The sequence below is a fragment of the Eubalaena glacialis genome, chromosome 2 (assembly GCF_028564815.1).
Source record: "Eubalaena glacialis isolate mEubGla1 chromosome 2, mEubGla1.1.hap2.+ XY, whole genome shotgun sequence".
In the NCBI taxonomy this organism is placed as follows: domain Eukaryota; kingdom Metazoa; phylum Chordata; class Mammalia; order Artiodactyla; family Balaenidae; genus Eubalaena; species Eubalaena glacialis.
Window position 1 is genome coordinate 154,221,286 of NC_083717.1, and position 25,151 is coordinate 154,246,436.

Genomic DNA, 25,151 nt, shown 5'->3' on the forward strand with positions numbered 1-25,151 from the left:
AAAAATAGGATTATTGTGAAGATTCATTGTATGGCATAAAATTAAAAAGGCTCTCTATAATAATTATGGCTTCTTCTCATAAAAACATTGAACATGACTCACAGCAACTTTTATTATTCACATATTAGGAATATTCCTGAAATATTATTATTCTGAATTTTTATGTCTAACCTTTCCAGTCACCCTAAAAAGATACTATCCTGGTGAAAGTGAGATGTGCTTTCATAGACTCCAGTGTCATCTAACTTCTGAGTGTAGGTGGAGGATTCCTGCGTAAGACTTCAAAGTTCACACCCGCCATAGCCCAGACTGATGGTCAAATGCAACACAGCCACCCAGAAATCAAACAGTATCTTTACTCTTCAGCATAGTCAATGGTTTACCTTCCTTGCCCTGCAGAATTTGACCAAATAATTCTCTGCACAACTCTATTCAGAAATCTCCTTTTTAGAGTCACCCTGCTTAGTTAGTCCCACTCATGCCATGGGCCTAGCCATAGCCTTAGGTCCAGCCGGTAAGCCAAGTTCTCACTTGTCCAGAGAGAGTTTGGACACACATTATCCACCTCACCCTGTCTTACTCTTAATTCTAGCAGCCTGATTTCACTACTTGCTTCCCGATTCCATTTGTATTGATACTTTATCTTCTAAATTAGTGCCTCCTGGTCCTTGCTTTGGATTTCCTTTAATTCTGATTCTGAGTCTCCTGACTAGCACTGCATTCATTTAATTCCAACTCTACCATAGTACCTTCCTACCCCAGGCACCACCCTAGTAATAATATTATTGAGAAAGATGTGAGGGTGTCTTAGAGGTTGGTAGAAAGTAATAAGCATTCAATTCAATTCACATTATTTATTTAGTGCCTGCTGTGTTCTAAATGCTGAGTGCTGGGAATGCAGTGTTAACAGGACACAAACCCTGTTCTCAAAGAGTTTATCTCAGGAATTGGCAAACTTTTTCTATAAAAGGCCAGAAAGAAAATATTTCAGGCTTTGTGGACCATATATGGCCTCTGTCACACATTCTTCTTTATTTTTTCCCAACACTTTAAGAATGCAATCACCATTCTTAGCTTGTGGACTGAGGGCCAAAGCCCATACAGACCCTTGGCTTATAGACTTGTGGATAATTGACAATAGGGTGTGATAAATTCTATAACAAAGGTAAGCCCAGTGGCTAAGAGAGTTCATAGGAGGAGCATCTACCCCAAGCCTGGGGGATAAAACAAGGCTCTCAAAGAAGATGATACCTAGGTTGAGTCTTGACAGATTAAAAGGTAAAATTGGGGTGAAGTTCAGTCCATTCAAAGGCAGAAGCATGAGTGAATGTCTAAAGGGTCTGGGACCTTCTGAAACTTCAAGTTGTTCAGTATGGCTAAAACATAAAATGTCAGGGTTTAAATAGAAGAGACAAGACTGAAGAGTTAAGCAAGGGCCAGATGCCAAATAAAGGAAGGTGTAAACAGTGACTTAAACTTCAAGATAAAAGATGTTAAGGAATCACATTGGTCTGGAAGTGCATCGTCAACCCCTACCCCTCCAGAGGCTGTGAGGAAAATGAGGCCCTCAGGAGAAAGCTAGCTTTCAGTTGCCCTTAATAGGCAGAAAGGGCATTTATAGAAACAAACACCACCACCACCACCACCAAAAAAAACCTCAAACCAAAAAAACCTAAAAATCAGGAGTTCAGTGTTAATTATATTAAAACATAGGTGCCATAGCCTTTGGTGAGAAGAGCAGACCTGGAGGCTGAGGAAAATAGCGAGCTGTGTTCCTGGGTGGTCAGTGTGGCGAGTATGGTGAAGGATGTAGGAGACCTACAGAGGGCACTTGTTAGCAAAGGGGCTGTGCAGAGAGGGAATGGTGTCTTAAGGAATAAATGGGCTTCAAGGTTTCATGTGGAATACATGATTTAGTAAATACTCTTTGTCATTTTATATTTAAAATGTATAGTTATATAGAGTCTGCTGTTTAATTATTGTTGATCCATTTTTCATGTATTTAGCATCTTTTTCAATAGAGAATAACACTTTATGCATCTAAATAACTTTAACATATTAAAGCACATAATTGGAATGCATTACATTAAATTATGGGTGATCTTAAGAGCTCAAATGCCTCCTTTAGAAATGGAGATTTGCAATTAATCAATTGACCATTATTGTTGCTGTTGTTTTAGGACCTCACTAACTTAACCAGGCTGTGTCGCTTAAAGGATTTATGTCTCAATGATCCTCAGTATAAAACCAATCCAGTTTGTCTGCTGTGTAATTATTCCACACATGTGTTATATCATTTGCCTTGCCTTCAAAGACTTGACACGTTTGATGTGTCAGCAAAGCAAATCAAGGAACTGGCAGATGTAAGTGCATACCTAATCAGGTGTCTGTGTCTTATGTTTAATTAACTGCTTCTTTCTGGCTGTGTCAACATGTGGTAGGTAGTATTATCTTGTCAGTGTTGTCACCAATTCTACTTTTGCCCAGTGAGCTGGATATTTCACATAGATGCATATAAATAATAACATTAGTACTAGAATCTCAATTTTGATGACAGTATTGGAAGGTAAAATAATAGAAAAACATTTAAACTTACATAAAACTTGAAGGAAATCTGAAAAATTATCAGTGTTAAGAATAATTAAACGAATGCTATATATACGAAAATTAATAAAGCCTAAATAAAGTAGAAATGAAACAAGTAACCTCCTCTCATTTGGAGTATTATATATCAAAATTAGAAGATACCCATGGTTGATGGTAGTATGCCAGGATTAGGTAGATTTTAATCTAATTAAAGATGGTTTGGGGTTCTCTGTAAGTATAAGTGAATCTACCCACACTGCCAAAATCTTGAAGTTCTCCAAAATCTTGAAAAGGGCTTTTCCTGGGCTGTCACTGATGGTGAATCTCCCAGTAAAGGGATTACTATGCCATGGTATGAAAGGCTTTATAATTTGAGAGGAGAGTTCATAGGAATTTACCATGTTTTTTAATATTCTTCCCACATTATATTTCTACCTCTCCTTCTAGTCCATTGAGTCCCATTTGTTTATTCAGTTAACCATTCAATAAATAGTTTATGAGTGTCTAGAATGTGCCCACATGAAGCCCTCCCATCCTTTCGTTGTGGCTCATCCATCATCTCAACATAGATAAAGAATGTCTTTATCCATTTATCTTGTATCTCTTCTCTTGGTAGCCTGAGGATTTATTCTCAAGTTCCATTGTCTCCTCTCTTCTTTTCAAAACTGAGATTATCCTCTCTCCCATCCCAATCTAAGAAGTGAGCTGTCTTGTAATATTGAGCAAAAGGCTAGAGTTATTGTCTACTAGCAGATGTTCAGAGTCATTGGAGGGTCAGGGAGGAATGTCTTCTCTAACAATGTTAAGTCAAAAATAATGACAAAACTTTGCAGTGACAACCATATTTTTGAAATTTCCATTATCATCTCTGTAGTTTTTCATCACACACTTTCTGAAAAGGTGAGCAGGGTGAATGTGCTTCACTAAATTACTTGGCTGATTAATTTATCTAACAAATATTTAATGCCTATTACATTCGAGGCACTAGAAATAGAATGACCAAAACAGAAAAAAACAACCCTGCTTCCTTGGAGTTTACATTTAGTGAGAGAAGACAGATAGTAAGCAGCTAAATGAGTGAAAAACTAGTATGTCAGATGGTGATAAATGCTATGGAGAAAAATGAAATAAGGGTGAAGGAAACAAGATTGTTGGTAGGGGCAGAGGAAGGGCTGTAGGCTCTTTTATATAGAACTGTTGGGAAAGGATTTACTAAGGCAACATTTGAGCAGAGACCTGAAGGAAATAAGGGAGCAAGTTTTTCAGGGATCAGCAAGTACGAAGACCTTGAGCAGGAGCATGCCTCATATTTTAAGCACAAGAAGGAGGCTAGTATGGCTGGAGCTGAGTAAGCAAAGAGGAAAGAAAGAAGTAAGAGATGAATACAGGAGTGGTGGGGGGCAGATCACGTGAGACTGAAGAATGTTGTAAGGACTTTGGCTTTTCCTTTGAGTGATATGAGGCCACTGGAAAATTTTGAGAGGAGGAGGAAACAAGATGACTTATGTTTTAAAGGGATCCTTTTGTTTAATGAATTAAGAATAGAGGATGAAAGGAAAAGGTGAAAGCAGAGAGACCAGTTAGATTCCAGAAACTTGGATGAGAGATGCTGATGGTTTGATACAGGACACTGTAGAGGGGGTAGTAAAAAGTAATCAAAAGTAATTGTAGCAGTAGTTAGAAGGTAGAACCCATCTGGATTTGCTGATAGATTGAATTTGAAGCGTAGAGGAAAAAGTAGAGAATAATTCCAAGCAACTAACCCAAGCAACTGAAGGAGGGAAGGAGTTGCTATTTGATGAGATGAGGAAGAGTATGGGAGGAGTACATTTAGAAGGAAGAATCACAGCTTAATGTTAAGCATATAAAGTTTGAACAATCTTTTGAATATCCAAGATGGATATATGAGTCTGTTATTTAAGAGAGTTGCCTGGATTGGAGATAAAGATATGGGAATTGAAAGCAGAAGGATGATACCAAGCCGAGGACTGGATGAATCACCAAGGGAATGTTGTGGATGGGGAAGTGTGTCACTTGGGTAGGTAAGTTCTGACTTTACTTGCCACTTGTAGGCAAAAAAAAAAAAAAAAAAAAAAAATCAAGAAACACCATCTGCCATTTCCTTAGTTACAGTTTTTTCTACTCAGTTGAACCTGAGAAACAAGCTCTTCTTGATCAGGAATTTTTATCTGCTAATCATCACCCTAAAACAGGCTTTTTTCCCTTAACTCTTCTATGTTATGAATGCCTGATTTTTTTGCAGAAGAATTTAGTGATTTCAGTTTCAGAATTTCATAATATGTATAGAGAGGGAATTCTTTTGTCTGTTCATCAAGCCATATATTTGTTTCCATTCTATCTGTAATGCCAAATAGTTCTGCTGGGACCTTGACTATCCACTCTCTACTAAATAAATCACACAACAGTGTACAAGCCTTGCAACTTACTTGAGGTACAGATTTCCCGATAAAACCAGTTAAAACTAGGTCACATTGTAATATGCACCTGATTTGTTTATTTTCTTCTCAGCTAGTTCTTTTTGACTAATATAACTCATGAGCACCATTTACCTGGTATATTACTTAATGGTGGTTTTAATCAATTTATCATGATAAACATTAGTAACTGCATGATCCATTGATATTAAGGAATTCAAGATAACTGGATTAGATTGACAATTTAGTAATTTGCTCAATCTAAAACAAGTTCATTTAGAGCATTCTTTTATAGATTTGCGGAAAAAAACCCCATGAAATCCTATTTCTTAGCCACGCATTTAAAAAATGAATTGAATAATGTTACATTTGCTTTTATTCTTTTAAATTTATTTTTTCTCTAAATTAATCAAATACGAATAATATGTTAGCTTTAGTAGTACTGCCGCATTAGGTAAATGACACTATTTTGTAAATTGAGTTCTTTCTATAGTCTCTTTATGTTGTCATTGAAAGTAAATGTAAATATGCCTCACACTTAAAATATTATACACAAAGAACATCTTTGAAATTTTATGTTTTGCTTATTAAATTTAAATAGAGAATTCTGTGTAGCCATTATCATTTAAACTAATATCATTATTAGTAACTGAGCATGTAAAACTTAAAAATAATTATATAGAACATACCACACTCATATAATACCACTAATAATTACCTATAATGTTTTTTGTTTCAGCTAACCTTTTTTCTCACTTTTAGACCACAGCAATGAAAAAAATAATGTATTACAATATGCGTATAAAAACTGTTCAGAGGCATCTTAATGAAGACCTTGAAAAACTGAATGATCGAAAATGTAAATTACAGAAGTTGCCAGAAGAACGAATAAAATTATTCAGCTTTTTGAAAAAAAATGTAAGATTTAATATTGTAAAATTTCAATAGCCTTGTCTTAAGAAAACTGGCAGATAAGATACTATTAGCTTTTAAATTTTATATGTATGTATACATTTATACATATACATACCTTTTTAAATTAATGCTAAGTTTCAAGTAAGTTTGCCCTGAAAATGTTTTGATTCTAGGTACTTAACTAAGCTTCATTCTGTGCTTAGAAATCTGCAATTTAAAAAAGGTATAGGAATATTAATTTATAAAATTTAAAATTGCTGTGTAATTCAGTATGATTCAGTGAGTTATAGAGATCTGTTAGACTTATTTCACTACATTTTAATTAGATACCAGCAGGCTGTGCTCAAAATTCATTTTCTTGTCTAAAATGCTAAAATACTCCTTTACTATTGTATGTTGTATACTATTAAAGTATAGCTTGTTATAAAGTTCCCATCATGTTGTATACTTTAATAGTTTGTGCTTTAGTAGTTATATGTGCTTTTTTATTTAGAATAAATTGGATTTCCTTTACTAAAAGTAGACTCTGAAAAATGAAGGATTACTTACCTCAAAACAGAACTTTGTATATATAAGAACTTATTGTATTAAAAAAAAAGGTATAAGAAAATAATGGTTTATTCAAAAAATGATGTTACAAAAATAGTCAAACTACTTGGGAATAGGGGACTTGGATCCTTAGTTTATACTTTACTAAAAGTAAATACAGTGGGGAAAAAAGAATTAAATGTAAAAATGAAAACATAAAAAAGCAGAAGAATATACGGATTAATATATTTAACTGATCTCAGCCTGCCAAATAAGAAAAATACTAGATATCACAGGGAACAGAATTTAGATTTGATTGAAAAAAAAAAGTAAAATGCTTTTGTACTAAAAAGCATCATTAATGAAAATAAACTATAAACGACAGTCTGAAAAATTGTTTTCAACAAACATGAAGGACAAACATAATATCCTTAGTATAAAAGTACTCATAAATAAAACAAGACAAAAAGGTAGGGACTTCCCTGGTGGCGCAGTGGTTAAGAATCCGCCTGCCAATGCAGGGGACACGGATTCAATCCCTGGTCTGGGACGATCCCACATGCCACGGAGCAACTAAGCCCACGTGCCACAACTACTGAGCCTGCGCTCTAGGGCCCGCGAGCCACAACTACTGAGCCCGCCTGCCACAACTACTGAAGCCCACACGCCTAGAGCCCGTGCTCCGCAACAAGAGAAGCCACTGTAATGAGAAGCCTGTGCACCACAACAAAGAGTAGCCCCCACTCACTGCAACTAGAGAAAGCCCACGCGCACCAACGAAGACCCAATGCCGCCAAAAATAAATAAATTTAAAATTTTTAAAGAAGACAAAAACGTATATATCCAAATAGAAAAATTAAGCAAATTCCATAAACTATCGTTTTACGAAAGAAGAAATAAAAACTAATAAACATTTGAAAGAAGACCTCAACCTGATTATTAATTTCCAAATATGAAATAAGACAACAAGCAACCATTTTCACCTATAAATTTGTCATAGCCTGCCTGGTGAAGATGGGTGTGACACTATTACACCACTGATGAGAGTGTAATTGGGTCATATATATTATTAACAGCCTAAAAATGCTCATAGCCTTTGACCCAGTAAATCTACTTCTAGCACTCTATTTAAAGATTTGGATAAATATTTATATGAGAATATTCATCACTGTACTATTAGTAACAACAAAAAAATTGGAAACTACCTAAATGTTTAAAAAGAGAGGCAGAATTACTCATTCTTAAGATTGAATGGTATGTAGCCATTAAAAATCAAGTTTTTAAAATATATTTAGTACTCTTTCTCAAATGAACAGGTTTAAATTCATATTATAATCAGAAAGGTATTCTTAAAGTTAAAACATTAACATAATTTATTTATTTGAATAAAAAATCACAGGCGAACCAGTATATGGAAATCATTTTATATCTGCCATTTTCATGTGCAGATGGATGTATTAATATGTGAAAAATAATAACTATAGATTATATAAACTATAGGTATTTTTATAAAATACGCTTACTTCATTTTTTTAACAGCTGTATATAGCCATTATAGAGAAGGGAGTACAGATACTTAGCAAATTTCTATTTGTATGCACTTCTCTGTGTACAGTACAATTTATCTTGAAATCCATTCTACGATGCTGGGGTTAGGGTAAGGCAAATGAGGCACTCACCCTGGGCCCAAAGTTTAAGGGAAGGTCTAAAACCTCCATAATTAAGATAAATCATATACTTTATTATAATATGTATTTTAAAATATTTATTTATTTATTTAAATTTATTTGGTTGCGCCGGTCTTATTTGCGGCATGTGGGCTCCTTAGTCGTGGCATGTGAACTCTTAGTTGTGGCATGCATGTGGGATCTAGTTCCCTGACCAGGGATCGAACCCAGGCCCCCTGCATTGGGAGCGTGGAGTCTTAACCAATGCACCACCAGGGAAGTCCCTATTATAATATTTTTTAAAAATACAAATGAATGCAAAAAAAGTCCATTACGAACAGCAAGAAAAAATCCCAAATATCAAAATTTTAAATAAAGACATTGCTGTGCTGAGCCATATAGGAGACTGAGGCAAAGAGAAAAATGTGCACCCCTATATCCATGCTTGTGTGTATTTATATGTTGTTTCCCAGAATACCAAAGTAGTTGAAAAATTGAAAAGTAGGAGTGATAAAAGTCACATTATTTCAAGTTTATTCTCTTTGTTCCAAAACCAGCATTTCTTATCATTTTACTTTGGCTTTATTAGAAGCTAACTCATCAATAATATTTTAAAATTTATTTCTTTGCTTTTCTTATTTTCAGTTGAGAGAACTGCCATGTTTGAAGTATTTAATATTGGCTTTCACTTGGTCAAGAGAAATTGGTTGACCGAACTTGTACTAAAGTTATAATCACATGCTTGCCATGTTTTTATGAAGTTTGGCTTATTTATTATCTAGATTGCTACTTTGTTAATTTAAGTTAACTAAATATTTAATGGATTCCACTAAACGATTTTGCTCTCTGGCACATTGATTTCAACAGTTGGAACGGGAACTGACTGAACTCAGAGGATCTGGCAAAGGGCGCAATGATAGACCCAGTAACAATAAAGTAACTGAGCTTGAAAAATCAAAAAACTGTGAAACTGTCACAGAAGAACCAAGTCTTCAACAGAAGATAGTGACCAAACTAAATGCCTTGAATGAAAGGGTAACATTCTGGAACAAAAAACTAGATGAGTATGTTTAATGAATTATCTAGTTGTTCAAATTTGAAACATGAGGGAAAAGAATGTTCTGGGCCACTGGTCGAGCTCAATTCTCTCCTTCAGGAATGGAAAGAATTACAGTATGAAGTAAAACACGACATGTTTTTCCAGTCCTGTTCTTAGTAGAGGTAGGCATCATTGGTTCAAAGTTAGCATATAGTTTTTTACAGAAGCAATACTTTACTAGGAACACTGGACTTCGCCTGAGTGGCTTCTTGTCACATCATGACTGTAGTGTCTGCAAATTTAAAACATTAGTTTTTTTAACGTTAGCTGCTACTGGTGCAGAAAGCACATACAAAAGTTGTCTGGAATCATGTAGAAAGAAACTCAGGTTGAGTATCAACTAGAAACATAAAGCAAGAAGACTTAGTAAGTACTGTGAATGTTTTTTTTAATTTACTAAGGCACTAAGTGGATAAGTTAGTTTGCCCTGTAATAATATATACTAACAAAATAATAACTAATATTTATTGAGTTCTTACTCTGTGCCAAGCTCTTGGCTAAGAGCTTTACATATATTTTGCCTATAATCCTCAAAAAAGCCTATTCAGGTGTAGGTACTATCAATCTTGTCATTTTCTGAGAAATTGCAGCAGAAAAATGTTGTGACTTGTCTAAGATCTGAGAATCATAAATGGTGGAGCCAGGAGAGTTTTCTAACCTTCACTTACTCTGAGGTTAACAAAATTTGAGGTGATTTTAATTGCCAAAAACAGAATGCCTTTTACTTGGTTTAACTGTTAGCACCAAGCTTTCTTTATCCATTGATGAAAGCCTTATATTTTAACATCAGCTTAGAAGAAACTATCGTGAATTTTAATGTTGTGATCTTTAGATCATTTTAATAGCTTTATTTTTTTCTTAAATAGAATTGAAGGAATTTATCGTATTGAAGTCAAACAAAAGAAGAAAAGTCATAGTTTATTAATCCCATTTTTGTTAATTGAGTTGGAGACTGTGGGAAACATCCACTTTGAAGAAGGCACTCGATCTGATGACTGGTAAATCTTTTGATATTTAGTTATAGCTTTAAAACTAATTTTAAGTGCTTAGGATCATCAACCAAAATATCAACTTATAAAAATCTTAAAATGTCCCATTTCAAAACTTTCCGTATAGAGTATTCATCCACTGAAAATTGGCAGTTACCTCCTTTACCATATATACATTTCTCTGTTTATACTATTGCCATGAGCTAACTTGAAAACATCCTAATAGTATTTCTTTGCTCTTTACTTAATTTCCCTTAGCCCAAGAGCAGAATATAATTTAGAAAACCTTATGGTCAAGAATTAATTTTATGTATGTTTATACGGTTTATTTCTGGACTGAATATAGCCCTGGATTCTGAATACTGGGTGAGAAGCTAGAACAGGGAAGGAGTGGCAAAGCAGGATTGGCAACAGCAAGTTGCAAACACTGGAGGAGGCTGCCTAGTAAATTTCCTGGGGGTCCATGATCAAAGTGAAACCAGTTGTCTAGAGCTAGATAGAGTGAGGGTGCACAAAGACTTTATGAGTTAAAATAAGGCAGACACTTAAAAACCAGGAATTTGGGTGAAAAGCCCATTTGGACAAAAATAGCGAAAGCCACCCAAAATGGAAACAGGAAAAAGGCATCCACACTTCAGAATCAAGGCCTACTGGTAGACACAAGGAAGTGGTTGTGTTGCTTCAACTAGAGGGTACAACCCAAAAAATGATCCTAAAAAAAGAGAGCCTTGACACAAAAATATCATAACTTTCATATTTCTGCAGTCACTTTCTCAAAATTGAGAAGCCCGTGAACAAGGAAACATGTAAAGCTATAGAATGGACTTGATATATCACCCCAGAGGATGGTTTTACTCATAGTCAGTGTTGAAACAAACACTGATTTTTGTGAAGTAAAATGCAAAACTTACAATAACCTTTTAGAAAGAAAAATGTGTGACTGTTATCCATTACTTTAAGCCAAGCCCCCTGATTCTATTAGATGTGGCTCTAACTCACCTCTGTGAGTAAAAGCTTCTGAAGGGCCTTGGGGGTACTTTGGTGGAAAAGTCTAAGACGCTCTGCCCAAGGGACAAAGGCATCTTTTAAAATACTTTCTTTTGTATCAGTAGATCCATTTGCCCAACAGTTATCACTGTTGCTTAACCACAATATTTGATTTTTATGTACAAAGATATAAAAGGTATTCATCCCAGTTCCCATGTAAACAAGTAGAGGCCTTGATTTTTCAAGTGTAAGAATTGAATGGTGTCTCTCTGCAGGATGTATGCATAATTCTTCAGTCTTTCATTTGTATTCACTCAACCTAAACAGAATTGTTTTTCATTATTTGTTTCTTTTTAACTTATCTCAAAGTAAGCTCTTTATAAAACAAGTACATTAGTGAAAAAAATATGTAAAAGCAAAATAACTAAAAAGCCATTTAGGTAACTGTGTCAGCCTGATAGTAATTTAGATAGCTGTGGTGGATTTTAATAAGCATTAATAATTGCTTACTTGGTTTTAATAAAAATAACCTTGATCCATTTTAAGGAGAAAATCAAATACATGTTGGCAGAATTTCAAGGACTGTTTGTTACTTTTAGCATACTACAAGCTTGGCTACCTTAGCTCTGATCTTTTATGTATATTAGGAAATAAATATTAAAGTGCTTTAAATTGCTCTGTGTGGTACATATCTAGTCATTTTATAATTTAAACACTGACTTTTCTTTAATATTTTAAGGCCAATATTTAGCATTTAAATAAAAAGTACTGGAGTAGAGCTAGAACTAAAACATAAAGGTTTTCTATCAGAAAAGCCTATGTTTATAGTAAAAGAGCATTGCAGATTTCTAATTGTATATTGTTGAATATTTCTTAGCTTCATTTCTTTTATGAAATTGAAGAGCTTTATTTTTCAGTTTAAAAAAGTCCTGATTTTACAGAGACTTGCCTGTTGAGTAGATTGTTGCCACTATAGCATTTTCATTATAGATCATATTATTTACCTCTGTATTGCCAACTGAGTTATCTATTGACATCAGACAACATTTATGAACATTTATCAGATGGGGACTCCAAAGCATCAAAGATGCTGTCCTTGTGCTTGAGAAGCTTTTTTAACCTGGTTATAGATACATGGCATTTACAATTTAAAGAAATAACTTCAAAGTACCACAAAACAATATATAAGTGACTCTGTGAGCTCCTTGGGGACAGATAGCATGTGCCTTATAAGTCATTACATCTAGCATAGGGCTGGCTGGATTCATAACTCAATAGATAACTACTAATTGAAGTCTCCATATCAATATATAGATACTCACTTAGTAGGTTCACTTTTGTCTATAAAATAACTTTCAGTAATTAATCTAACTTTTTATATATAAACATTTCATGCTGTACTGTTTTAGGGAGCTACAGAAACTCAGACTTTTTGTTTTATACTGTTTTATATTTGTTTTTGATATGGCTTAAGTCAGCAAGTCAGTTAACAGTATTTATTAAATGCTTGTTTAGGATTTTGAAGTGATTTTAATAGATTTTATTAAGCTCCAGCCATTTAAAACCATGTGCATTCTACATTTGCTAAATGGGTGCATCATTTGTATATTAATGAACGTTTGTAGGCATCTCTCTGTGTAACTGAATATCTTAGTCAACGTGTATATCACCACTGTGGATGCTCACACATTCAGCTCTTACTGAATGAGTGAGGGCACCCAGGGACATGAGGGGCCCTCACTCTCCTAACCTCTGCAGATCTTGTTGCTGTTAGCCATTCCTTCCGTGTAACTTCACCTCTCTCTCTCTTTTTTTTTTTTTGTAGTTAGACATTTCCTATTTTCTTTTTACACTCTCCCTTGACAGTCTCTTCTACTCCTGCACTTTCAAAAATTACTTAAAGTTACAATCTCTCTCCTTTACTCCAGTCCTGAATGTCTACCTATTAGACATTTCTAGACATTCCAACTGACAAGGCAAACTCAACACATTTAAAAGGGGACTCAGCTGTAAAGTAAAAAATAGACAGTGGGGTTAGAGTCAGAAAGCCTAGGTTCAAACTCTATCTGCATAGTCTTAAAACGGTTATTTAACTCATCTGAATGTCATCTGTAAAATGAGAAAATAAAAAACTATCACAAAAGGTTACTGTTAGGATTGGACAAGGTGATGTGAAAATATTTAGCTCTTAATCTTTTTGCTTTTGTTTTCCTCTTCCTGCCCACAAACCACCCCTTCCTTCTGACTCCTCCATTCCTGTTTGTAGCACTACCATCCTCTTAGTCATAGAGGCACAACAAACACTGAAGCCATTCTTGACTCCATTCTCTTTCTCAATCTCCATATCCAATCAGCCTAAGACCCACAGGTTCTCTCCATAATGTCTCTCGCATTCGTTCTCTCCTTCTTTGTAACCAAAATCTCCTGCACACGGGCCGTCATGACCTTCCTCTTAGACTATTGCTACATATAGCCGGTCCCTTCCTATGCCAAGAGCACTCTGTTAAAAACAAAACAAAAGCCTCCTGTAGCAACCTGTTATCTTCCAAATTACATTCTAACTCTTCACCCTGACATTCAATGTCCTTCACTGTATAGTCTCCAAACTACCCTAACCCCTTTTCAAACCCTTTCAGAGTCAGCTGAACTGTGCATGCCTCACTGCTCTTGGAATATACCTGGTACACCATCACATAAGTGGTTTTCTTTGTTCTACTTCCTTCACCCAGAATGCCTCGCATCCCAGGCCCTGGCTGTATCATTGCCTGTCAAAACTTACTTTATCTTCAAGGATGACATCAAAAGCCATTCCTTTGTGAGGAATTTTCTTGTCATCTCCATCAGCTATAGTCATTTCTTCTTCTTTTTGAATCTTCATAGCACTGAGCTTTATCTCTCCTATCTTATACTCTTATTATAATTTTGCTTGTACTTGTCCTATTACTTTTTCACTTTATTGGTTTATAAACTCGGTGAAGATAGAGACTGCATCTTTTTAATCTTTGAGTCTTTTCTACTTTGTTCACTTGCTCAGCATTCATCCACTGAGCTTCTACCATAAGTCACATTCTATGCTAGGTGCTAGTGATAAAAGTCAAATAAGATATAGTTCCCTCTCTAATCAAGCCTACAATCTGGTGTAGAAGACTATGGTAATGAAACAGTAATAAGTTCTGGGATGATTGTACACATGGAGAATGTAGGAGGGGGCAGCTGTGTGAAGATCAAAGCAGAGTGGCGAGTTAGAGAAAGTATTCTGGAAGTGGGGACACTTGAGGCAGATGCTTTGATCTGAGTTTTGAAGGACCGATAGAAGTTAACTATACGAAGAATTAGAGGAAGGACTTTGCAGGCAGAGGAAACAGCATGTGAAAGGGTGTGGAAATAGTATAATATGTTCGGAGAACTCAGTAGTTCCACATGACAAGGGCCTGATCATTAAGGGTCTTGCAGGCTGGGCTGGGTAGTTTGAATTTTGCCCTTAAATCTATCAGACTCTTTGAAAGAAAGGTGTAGCAGATTTCAATATTATTTTATACAAAGTCCTAGAGAGTCATTATTTCAGGTTCAGACTAAAATGTGTATACATCAGTAATGTATACTGATATACATTTATTATCAGTATACATTATACATTATATGTATAAAGATTATACATTATATGTATAAAGACCAGTAATGACATGCTCCCCAGTTGCATGTAGCACATATTCAACAATGGTGTGAGAACTTATCATCCTCCATGACGTACTGATAATATTGTAAGTCTCAGTACTTCTCTATCAGCATAGGTCTGTTCTCCCTCCTCCAGCAGTATTGCAGCCTCTGAATGATGTTTTCTCATCCACGGTGTGGCCAGGTGATTGAATGAATTGCTTTACTACGTGACCCCAGGTAGCACAGAGCCCTTGTCCTCTCAGCACCAGGCTTCCGTATCTCCAGGGCTCTAGGAATTCCATATAAGGAAGGGATCAGCTGCTTAATTCCCAAAGAAAAGCTCTATGAAAGAATCATACTACTTGGAGTTTCCTGTGCCATTCCTGGTTCTTGCATTTCTGGGAGACCAGGCTAGAAGCTGGGAACTGTCCATTCATCACTTCCATCTATTCTTGATTACTCTCAAGGGCAATTCTCGATTACCCTTTTGTTACTTTATAACAAAAACCTTATCTACATAAAACACTTATAGCACTAGTTTCTATCAGAGCACAATAATAATGATAATAATAATAATTAGAGTGCAAGTAATAATGAGTTTCAGTGGTTCCAGGACATGTTGTTTAGGGGTGACTTGGACTAATTTAGGCACACCCAGGAAATGATCCCTCTGTATATGACACTATAGGTTTCCCACTGCACATGATGATCTGGTTGTTTAGCCGGACCTCTGAACTAGTTAGCAGCATTCTGCTGGATTGCAGCACTATTTCTATCTGTCTCCTGTACCAGACTGCGAGCTCCTCTGGGATTAGTTTGGTTTGGGCAGCTCACTTTTCAACTCTTGGGGAAGAGTAACTGGGCAGTTCCTAGCTGTACTGGTTCAGTCTTTGCTAGTGAGAAAGGCGAATGCTCTAAATTAGGAGCTCAGATGTTAGTCTTAGGAAGAGACAACCCATCAGGAAGCTTACCTTTGTGATCTTAGCCCACACCCATGCTCAGGCCCTGGTTGATTATCCCAGTGAGGACCAGTCATCTCATTCAAAGGCAGATGTACCCCATATAGGAGCACTTAACTTCCTTTTTAAACTGATCCATTTTTTTCAAATTTATTTTTTATTTTTACTTTTTTTTCATTAAGGTAACATTGGTTTATAACATTATATGTTTCATGTGTACAACATTATACTTCTACTTTTGTATACATTACAGCGTGCTCACCACCAAATATTTAGTTTCCATCTGTCACCATACAGTTGACCCCCCCCTTAAATTTCAAATTAATCTAAATTCTGTGCTACTTTAAGACAGGGCCAGAATTATTACTTTGATCATGGCCAGGTAAGGGCAGCAGAGAGCAAATGAGCATTGTGTATATTTTCCTGAGATCGTCACACAGCAGGCCCCTACTTCTCCTTCAATTCTTAGCTCAAATATCTTCTTTGAACGGTCTTACCCAAGACCTGTCTTAAGTATCCCCTGCTCCATTCCTTACCCCCTAGCCTCTCTTTCTTCAGAGCACTTACCAGTTTAGATTTTTTTTATGTCTTGTTTATTTTTTTGTCCAACTCCCTTGGAAGATAGGGTCCATGAGAGCAGGGACCCTGCCTCTTTCACTTCTATATCCCTAGTTATGAAGTTATTGCAATAGCCCAACTAAGAGATGATGGTGATTTTAACTAGGAAAATAGCAGTGGTAATGATTAAATAGGGTCATATTCAGGATGTATTTTAGATGTAGAGTCAAGCAGACTTGCTGAAGACTTGGATATTGGTGAGGAAGAGAGGAGGCAATGTTTATTCCTGGGATTTTAACCTAAGCTACCAGTTAGGTGATGTTGCCATATCCTGAGATGGAAAACACTCAGGAGGAGCAGGTTTAAAGGCAGGTGAGTTAAATTTGAGAGGCCTATTACATATACAAGTGAACATAGCAAGCAGGTAGTTGGATGTTCAAGTGTGGGTATATCCAGCTAAGTGGGGTAAGGGTAAAGCCTGAAAATAAAATGTTGGAATTTACTAGTATAATAAATATATATGTATATGTATTTATATATATATATAAATAATATATTTAAAATATGTATCCCCAAAGTACCAGGTGAAATCACCTAGGGATAGAGTTTATGGAAACAAGAGGAGAGCCAAAGACTGATTCCTGGGGCAGTCCAACATTTAGAAGTCTGTCAGAGGAAAGAGAAGCAGCAAAGAAAAACATGAAAGAGCAGCCAGTAAGATGAAAGCCAGAAGCATGTAGTTTCACTGAAGCCAAAAAAGGAAGTGTTTCAATAAAGGAGGATTGCTCCATATCTTTTAGTCAGAACAAATACATAATAATTAATAAAAGAACTATTATTTTATGTTTCAAAGTTTAGTGCCTCTTTCACTGATTGAATAAGAACCAAATCAGAGCTATACTATATGACCATTTATCTTTAGCAAAAAAACATAAAATATTAGCTATTACTTTTTTCATATGTAACTTTGTGTTCTCAACATTTTAAGGAAAATCTCTTTTCTTTGCATATATTTTGTAATCCTATATAGGTTTAATTCCTGCTATGAATTAATTCTATCACGTTTTTGTACATGGGACTTCAGAACATATGGTATTACAGGAGTGAAAGTAAAACGTGTCATCAAGGTTAACAACCGTATTCTGAGACTAAAATTTGAAGAGAAATTCCAAAAGTTTTTGGACAATGAAGATATGCATGATTCAGAGTAAGACGTTAACTTCCATAAGGAACATTTTTACAACAGTCTGATTTTATTTTGTAAAAAAAAGTCTTTCTGTTTTAAAAGTTTACAATATTGAAAATATCCTTGTCAGTAAATAGTTCCTTTTCATGCATCTTCCTTGACTAAGATGACCTCATAGTTTATCCACATTGGAGCTCTTTTTGAGACTGAGGAGGAGTGGAAGTTTAATAATGACACTGGAACATCCAGCATAAATGGGAAATATCCTGGGCAAGGCATATGGTCAACTTATCTACAGCTAGGCTTTTCTGAAATCAATTCTAAAACTTCTTTTGTCTTAATTATTCTTAAGGAGCTATCGACAGATGCTGGAATGCCTTTTTTATGTTTTTGATCCTGAAATTACAGTGAAGAAAAAGCATCTGCTACAAATACTTGAAAAAGGATTCAAAGACAGTGAAACGAGCAAGGTAGCATAAAATGTCATTCAGAATAATGCTTTCTTCCTAATGAATAAAGCTCTGCCACTGATTAAACGTGGTTTGATTCTCAATGCTTTCATTCATGTTATAGCAAACTTATACTGTTTCACAAAAAGCTTAGTGCTATCATGGAAAGTACAATCCCTCAGTATCCGAGGGGGATTGGTTCCAGGACCTCCCACAAATACCGAAATCCAAGGATGCTCAAGTCCCTTATATGAAATGGCATACTATTGACATATAACCTATGCACATCCTTCTGTATACTTTAAATCACCTCTAAATTACTTATAATACCTAATACAATGTAAATGCTATGTAAATAGTTGTAAGTACAATGTAAATTCTATGTAAATAGTTGTGGAAGCAGAGCAAATTCAAGTTTTGCTTTTTGGAACTTTCCAGAATTATTTTTTAAAAATATTTTCAATCTACAGTTGGTTGAATCATGAATTACTTTATCTTCATGATTATCTATTTAATCTTTCTAGGCATCTTATATTTTATATTGTGATCCTTTTGTGGATGATCTTGAAATCCACTTCTTTAATCTGTTTTAAACTCTCCAAGGTCTTCTCCATCTTGAAAAAATTCATTCAGTTAACACTGCTGTGCTTTCTATCATCCTATTTTTCTCTTTACTTTTACTGCCACCATTTCTTTATTCTCTACTTCATTTTCCCCACCTTGATACTGATATTGCTTTATCCTTGGTCACTCCTGAGCTCCAAAATATCCAATCAACCTTTCTCGGTCCTCCACCCATTTGACGAGGCAGCTGTAGCACACTGGTATAGAGCAGTGTTTCCTAATCCTTTTCTCATCATGGCACGCATAAAATCAAAGTATTGCTGCATTTGAATCCTGGCTTTCCTACTCACCAGCTGGGTGACTTCACCTCTCTGTGCCTGTTTCATCCATTCTGTAAAGTGAAGATAATAATAGTATCTACTTAACAGAATGGTTAGGATTTAGTGAGATATGCGCAAAAAAGTTCTTGGGTACTTGTTCATAGCATCATTATTCACAGTAGCCAAAAAGTAGAAGCAACCCAAATGTCCATTAACAGATGAATGGATAAATAAAATGTGGTATATACATACAATAGAATATTATTCAGTTATAAGAAGAAATCAAATTCTGATACATGCTACAACATGGATGAACCTTGAAAACATTATGTTAAGTTAAAGAAGCCAGTCACAAAGGGACAAATACTGTATGATTCCACTTACATAGATATCTAGAATAGGAAAATTGGTAGAGACAGAAAATAGAATAGAGGTTACCAGGGGATGGGGAGGATAGAGGGACGGAGAGTTATTGTTTAATGAGGATACAGGTTCAATTTGGGATGACGTTCTGGAAATGGATAGTGGTGATGGTTGTACAACATCGTGAATGTACTTAATGCCAATGAATTGTACACTTTAAAATGGTTAAAATGGTAGCTTTTACCTTATGTGTTTTTTTTACCACAATAAAAAAAAAAATCACCAAGAAAGCTTTCCAGCCTCTCGGTGGAGAATAAATTGGAGGGAGTAGAAGCAATGACAGAGGCACTATATGGGGGAGGTCCTATAGCAGCTCAGGCCAGAGATGATGGTGGCTTCAGCAGGGTGGTATAGTGAGAGTGCCCTCACTGTACTTTCTGGAAGAGAAGTAGGAAGGAGGTGAGGAATTGAGGAAGGCGAGTGAAGTGCTCAGGGTCATATCAGAGAACTCTGAACCATCATGGGCACAGAGGGTAGAGGAAGGATGGGGCTATTTCTGTGTGTTTTCTGCCTGCCAGACACTGTGCTAGCACTTTATCCCCTGCATCTCCTAAAGGAGATACAATATCTCTAATCCTTCCAGCAGCGCTCTACACTGCTCTGTCCAATATGGTAGCCACCACCCACATGTGACTACTGAGCATTTGAAATGTGACTGGTCAGAATTAAGGTGTGCTAAAGGTTTAAGACATATAATACCAGTTTTTGAAGACTTAGTACAGAAAAAAAGACCATAATTTCTTATATTGATTACATATTAAAATGATAATATTTGGGAAATATTACATTAAATAAAATATATTATTAAAATTTACCAAGAAAGTTCTTAGACCAGTTCCTGGCACATAGAAAATTTTTTATTAAATTCACCATTATTGCTGAAACATTTGATTATGAGACTGACGCGCAGCCTTCTGTGCTAAGGAGGCAGGTTATTGCTGAAACATTTGATACTTTTGATTGCTCTTTCCATTTTGAAACTCTCCTTTAGCATCCATACACTATTGTTATCCTCACATTTTTCTGATTGTCCCATCTTTGTTTCCTTTTCCTTCCCTGTCTTGCCTCTAAACAAGAAAATACCAGAAGGTTAAAGTTTACTATTCTGCCCTTATTTCTCCACACACCATCAATTACTCTCATTGTTAAGATCTTAGAAATGGGGGAACATAATTGGCTAGAAAAATCACTGGGTAGCACAAAGATCAGATAAGCTAAATTTCTATGTTATGGTGTGCACACAATGAGTAAAGATTGACATTTATGTTCTGCATCATTTAAGAGATGGGATCTGATTAAAAAGATATGCTGTGTAAGCAGCTGAGAAGGAGGATTTGGCTTAGTTTGGCAGTGTCTGGTCCAGGCAGAGAGCCATGCACATAGCCTCTATCTAATGGATATTTAGTGATGTTCATGGGAAATCTGAGATTATAATTACTAGAATGTGGAATTTGTGATCAGATGAGCCACATTTTAGTATTTATTTTTCTAAATCTCTTTGAATAACAGGTTTCAATAAGAAAATAGGCAATTCAGCATTTATATGAAAGATATATTTTAGATAATTTGGCTACTAATATTAAGCTAGTAATAATTTCAAAACTCCAAGATAGTGCAAAGGAGGAGTAGACCTGAGTCCAAATCATGACTTTGACAATTTCTGCTTCAGTCCTTGGATAGATCATATAATCTCTCTTAGGTCTAGTTTTTTTTTTTTTACTGCTAAAAATAGAGATTTTTGTTTGTTTTTTAGAGCTGCTTTCACAGCAAGTAATATGAATATTTCTGATAAAACACTTTTAAAGAAATAACTCTAATCACAATGCAAACTAAAATTTCCATGCATTAGCACAATGAGATGTATCTGGAAATAATGTAGATTATTAGACCAATTATTAGACTATTTATTTATTTAAATAAGAATCTTCAGTGTAATTTCCCACAGAATTTTCTTTTTGGAATTTTCACAGTTGCTAGTGGAGTATCCTTGAAAACGTGCAAAACTACAGCTCCTGTACCACACAGAGTGGTCAGTTTTGACTCTGGCTGGTTTTACAGGAACAAATGTTGTTCTGTATTACTTTTCATAAATCTATTTGCATATAAATTTAAAATATATAAATGGTTTTATAGAATGAAGTTGCACCTGAAGGTTATCTACTTCTTTTCAGTGAGTCTGACCTGCAGTTTCCTTGCACAGACACATAAACATAAAATGATAAACCATCTTACTAAAGTTGAAGTATTGTCAATCTTGTAAAAATACTCATACTTTGTTTTTCTTTACAGCTGCCTCTCAGAAAAGAAGCTGTTATTCTTGCTAACAGCCTAAGTATATGTGAGTGTCCCAGAATTGAATTTCTACAGCAAAAGTACAAGGATGAGAAGAAAAAATCTCTTGAGCATGAGCTCTTCAGACATGGTAATACAAGTATGCAGTGTTTCTGAACTTTTAAGTTCTAAGTATTCAAATTCATTAATTATTTTCATAATATTTTTGATACTTGGTTTTATCAACCTGGGAGGTTTTCTGAAACCCATTTTATTTAGTATTTACCAGTGTAGTGATACATGACTTTCTGATCTATTACTTTAGTCAGGTAGTCAACAAATATTTACTGAGTGATTATTATCAGCAACATCAATAGGGTGAGACTCATTCATTAATCATATTTAATCCATCTTATATGAAATAAACACTTTTCATAATCTGCTTTAGTTCATTAAGTTGTGTCCTAAAAATAAACTTAACATATTTATGTACATGTTATACACACACACACACACACACACACACACACACAATCACCATACAAACCCCAAATTCATAGGAAAGAGAAAAGAGAACTTGGCCTATTTATATGATCATCATTATATAAAGCACTCGGGAAGGCAGGACTTATTTGTCCTTAATTATCAAAATATAAGATGATAAGAAACCCTGGTTATAAATCTAAAATTGGCTAAAGACAAATTGTGAAGTGTATGGATTGCTTTAAAGTTGGCTTATAGAAGATAAATGTTTGGTATCTTAATTTAGTCACAGTTATTAGTACTTTATTTGCACCTTGAATATATGTAAATAAAAGTACATGAGTCAGTTTGTAGGACACTTCTGGGAGAGGTTCCCAGGTACCCACAGACTGGGGACAAAGACCAGCTCATCATGTCCTCTCTTGCCCCACCCTCTTCCACTTTTCATTCTTCAGTTCCACCAGTATTTATTGAATGCTTACTGGGTATTAGGCATTTGGTTGGTGATAGGGATTTAGTCAATACAGACTAGACAGTTTCTCCTCTATGGTGCTTACAAACAATAATATCCAAATAAATGTAAAATTACAATTATAATAAGAGCTACGAAGATGAATTTGTACTATGAATAATGCATAGTACCAAAGAATGTAAAATAAAGAGAATTGATCAGGTCAGGGAGTAAGGGACATCTATTCTTTGGTCTCAACTATGCAACCTTCGGAAGACTGGGTAGTCAGAAATCTGGTTAACTGAATTCTATAAAAGTAATATTCTAGGTTCCAGACTCTAGCTCTGTTATAAGATGATTCATGCTGAACTAAATTATGTGTGTTTTGCAGTCTTTCATTCAGTTAATAATAATCAGAAAATTAAGCAGATTACTGAATCTAGAAAGAACTCCTATTTGAAAAAACCATTTGCTTCTTTTTTTCTCATCCTTCTCCATTCTCATGTAAGAAATATCCATGATAGGGACTTCCCTGGCAGTCCAGTTGTTAATACTTCACCTTCCATTGCAGGGGGTGCTGATTCGATCCCTGGTCGGGGAGCTGAGATCCCACATGCCTTGTGGCCAAAAAACCAAAGCATAAAACAGAAGCAATATTGTAACAAATTCAATAAAGACTTTAACAATAGTCCACATCAAAAAAAATCTTTAAAAAAAAAAGAAATATCCATGATGTTTTTCTTGATCCTTCTGGAATATACTTTCTAAAACAATTAGGTTCTCCCAATTTACATTTCATAACTTGTACATAGTTTTAAAAAGTCATCTGAATACTTTATGCATAGTAATTAGAAGTTGTTTCATAGGATTCAGTGACTCCTAGAGATCCTTAGGATTTAGTGAATTTCAAGGTTCCTTAATACCTAAAGGGAAAAGAAATGTTCATCCATTCAGTAGACATATATTGAGTGCCTCTTATGATCTAAGCTATGTGCTGATGATACAGAGATGAATTTTTACCTAGTTAACAAGAACAACAAATTTCTTTTCTTAAATTAATTCATAAAAATATTGATAAATATTGTCTTCTTTCCTTCTTCCTTCTCTGTAAAGCTTTGCTTGATATAAACACAGGAATTCTCTTTTGTAACCATTTTATTTATGCAACAAATATTTATTGAGCTTCTATTTTGGATCAAGCAGTGTGCTGTGTGCTTTACGGTGGCAGACAAGATAGCCAGGATCTCTACCTTTACAAAATATACAGTCAAGTCTGGGGCCAATAGGGAAGATGATATTGGAAAATTATTCAAATGAATTAGTGTTAAAACATTTTGTTTTTTTCATACTAGGCATCCTCCTGATTACAAAGGTTTTCCTTGGCCAGAGTGTTCAGGCTCGTGATCAGGACTCCATCAGTCAAGCCAACTACCCAATGATTAATTCAGTGTTCATTCCTCGAAAATATTTACTAAGTATGTCTGCCATGAAGATAAATCTTTTTTCATCTTTCTGAATACAAAATATTTTCATTTAATACAGATGCTTACAGTTTAACCTCTACCTAACAAAACATAAACTTTTTTATAAAAACCTGTTCCTAGCTACTAATGAACTTCTATATTTCTATTTCCTCCTTCAGTGACATTTATATATGTGTGCGTGTAGATATTTTATTTTGTAAAAGTTTGTTTTATGTTTTATATACAGATATATATATATATGTATAATATATGTATTTCAAAAAATAGAACCCACCCAACTTTTAACCACAAAAAAGTAATATATTTGTCAAAAACTATATGGCTAAACATTGAATAGAAAAGTGAAAAAGTATGAAAAGGAAAAGGAGATGAATAAAATTAAACCCTACTAGTCTTTGTAGTGAAAGGGTGACTAGTATTTATAGAATTAAGAAATTGTCTACAGTGGTGGGAAGATATAAGAGAAAAAAACCTCAATGACATAATATTTGGAACTTACTGAGTTTGTTGTTTATTAATCTATGTAAAGGTGAAAAAAGTATATTATATATCATTTTGAAGAATGTTTGTTTTGCTTGTTTTTGTTTTTTATTTTACCCTAGATCCTATCATGGGACAAAGAAACTGTGATTGCAGCATTCGGCAGTACAAGTGGTTTGTCTTTGATCATGACCTTGTTTTGCCTGAATACATCGTAGAATTTGAGTATATTACAGTGGTATGAATGCATTTTTAAAAATTTTTCTTTATTTTTTTGGCTGCAGCGGGTCTTAGTTGCGGCACGCGGGATCATCGTTGAGGCATGCAGGATCTTTCGCTGTGGCACACAGGCTTCTCTCTGTGTGGCACATGGGCTCCAGGGCACGAGGGCTCTGTAGTTTGCAGCACGCAGGGTTTCTAGTTGAGGCACGCGAGCTCAGTAGTTGTGGCGCGTGGGCTTAGTTGCCCCAGGTATGTGGGATCTCAGTTCCCTGACCAGGGATCGAACCCACGTCCCCTACATTGGAAGGCGGATTCTTTACCACTGGACCACCAGGGAAATCCCATGAATGCATTTTAAAAACTGGAATTCCTTAAATGAGAACAGAACAGTAATTTGAAGCCTCTTAATGTTATGTTTATAATATATATACAGGCATA

General features: G+C 35.2%; 1 protein-coding gene across 1 annotated transcript in view; it reads left to right on the forward strand.

Moving 5' to 3' along the window:
* Window positions 1-25,151, forward strand: part of LRRC9 (leucine rich repeat containing 9) — a 93,091-nt gene that overhangs the window by 4,840 nt on the left and 63,100 nt on the right. The window contains exons 7-15 of the mRNA XM_061182628.1: window positions 2,181-2,363; window positions 5,784-5,939; window positions 8,999-9,195; window positions 10,097-10,228; window positions 17,411-17,587; window positions 17,919-18,036; window positions 21,612-21,744; window positions 23,880-24,002; window positions 24,614-24,729. Coding sequence (XP_061038611.1) covers window positions 2,181-2,363; window positions 5,784-5,939; window positions 8,999-9,195; window positions 10,097-10,228; window positions 17,411-17,587; window positions 17,919-18,036; window positions 21,612-21,744; window positions 23,880-24,002; window positions 24,614-24,729 — 1,335 coding nt within the window. The remainder of the gene's footprint in view (window positions 1-2,180; window positions 2,364-5,783; window positions 5,940-8,998; window positions 9,196-10,096; window positions 10,229-17,410; window positions 17,588-17,918; window positions 18,037-21,611; window positions 21,745-23,879; window positions 24,003-24,613; window positions 24,730-25,151) is intronic.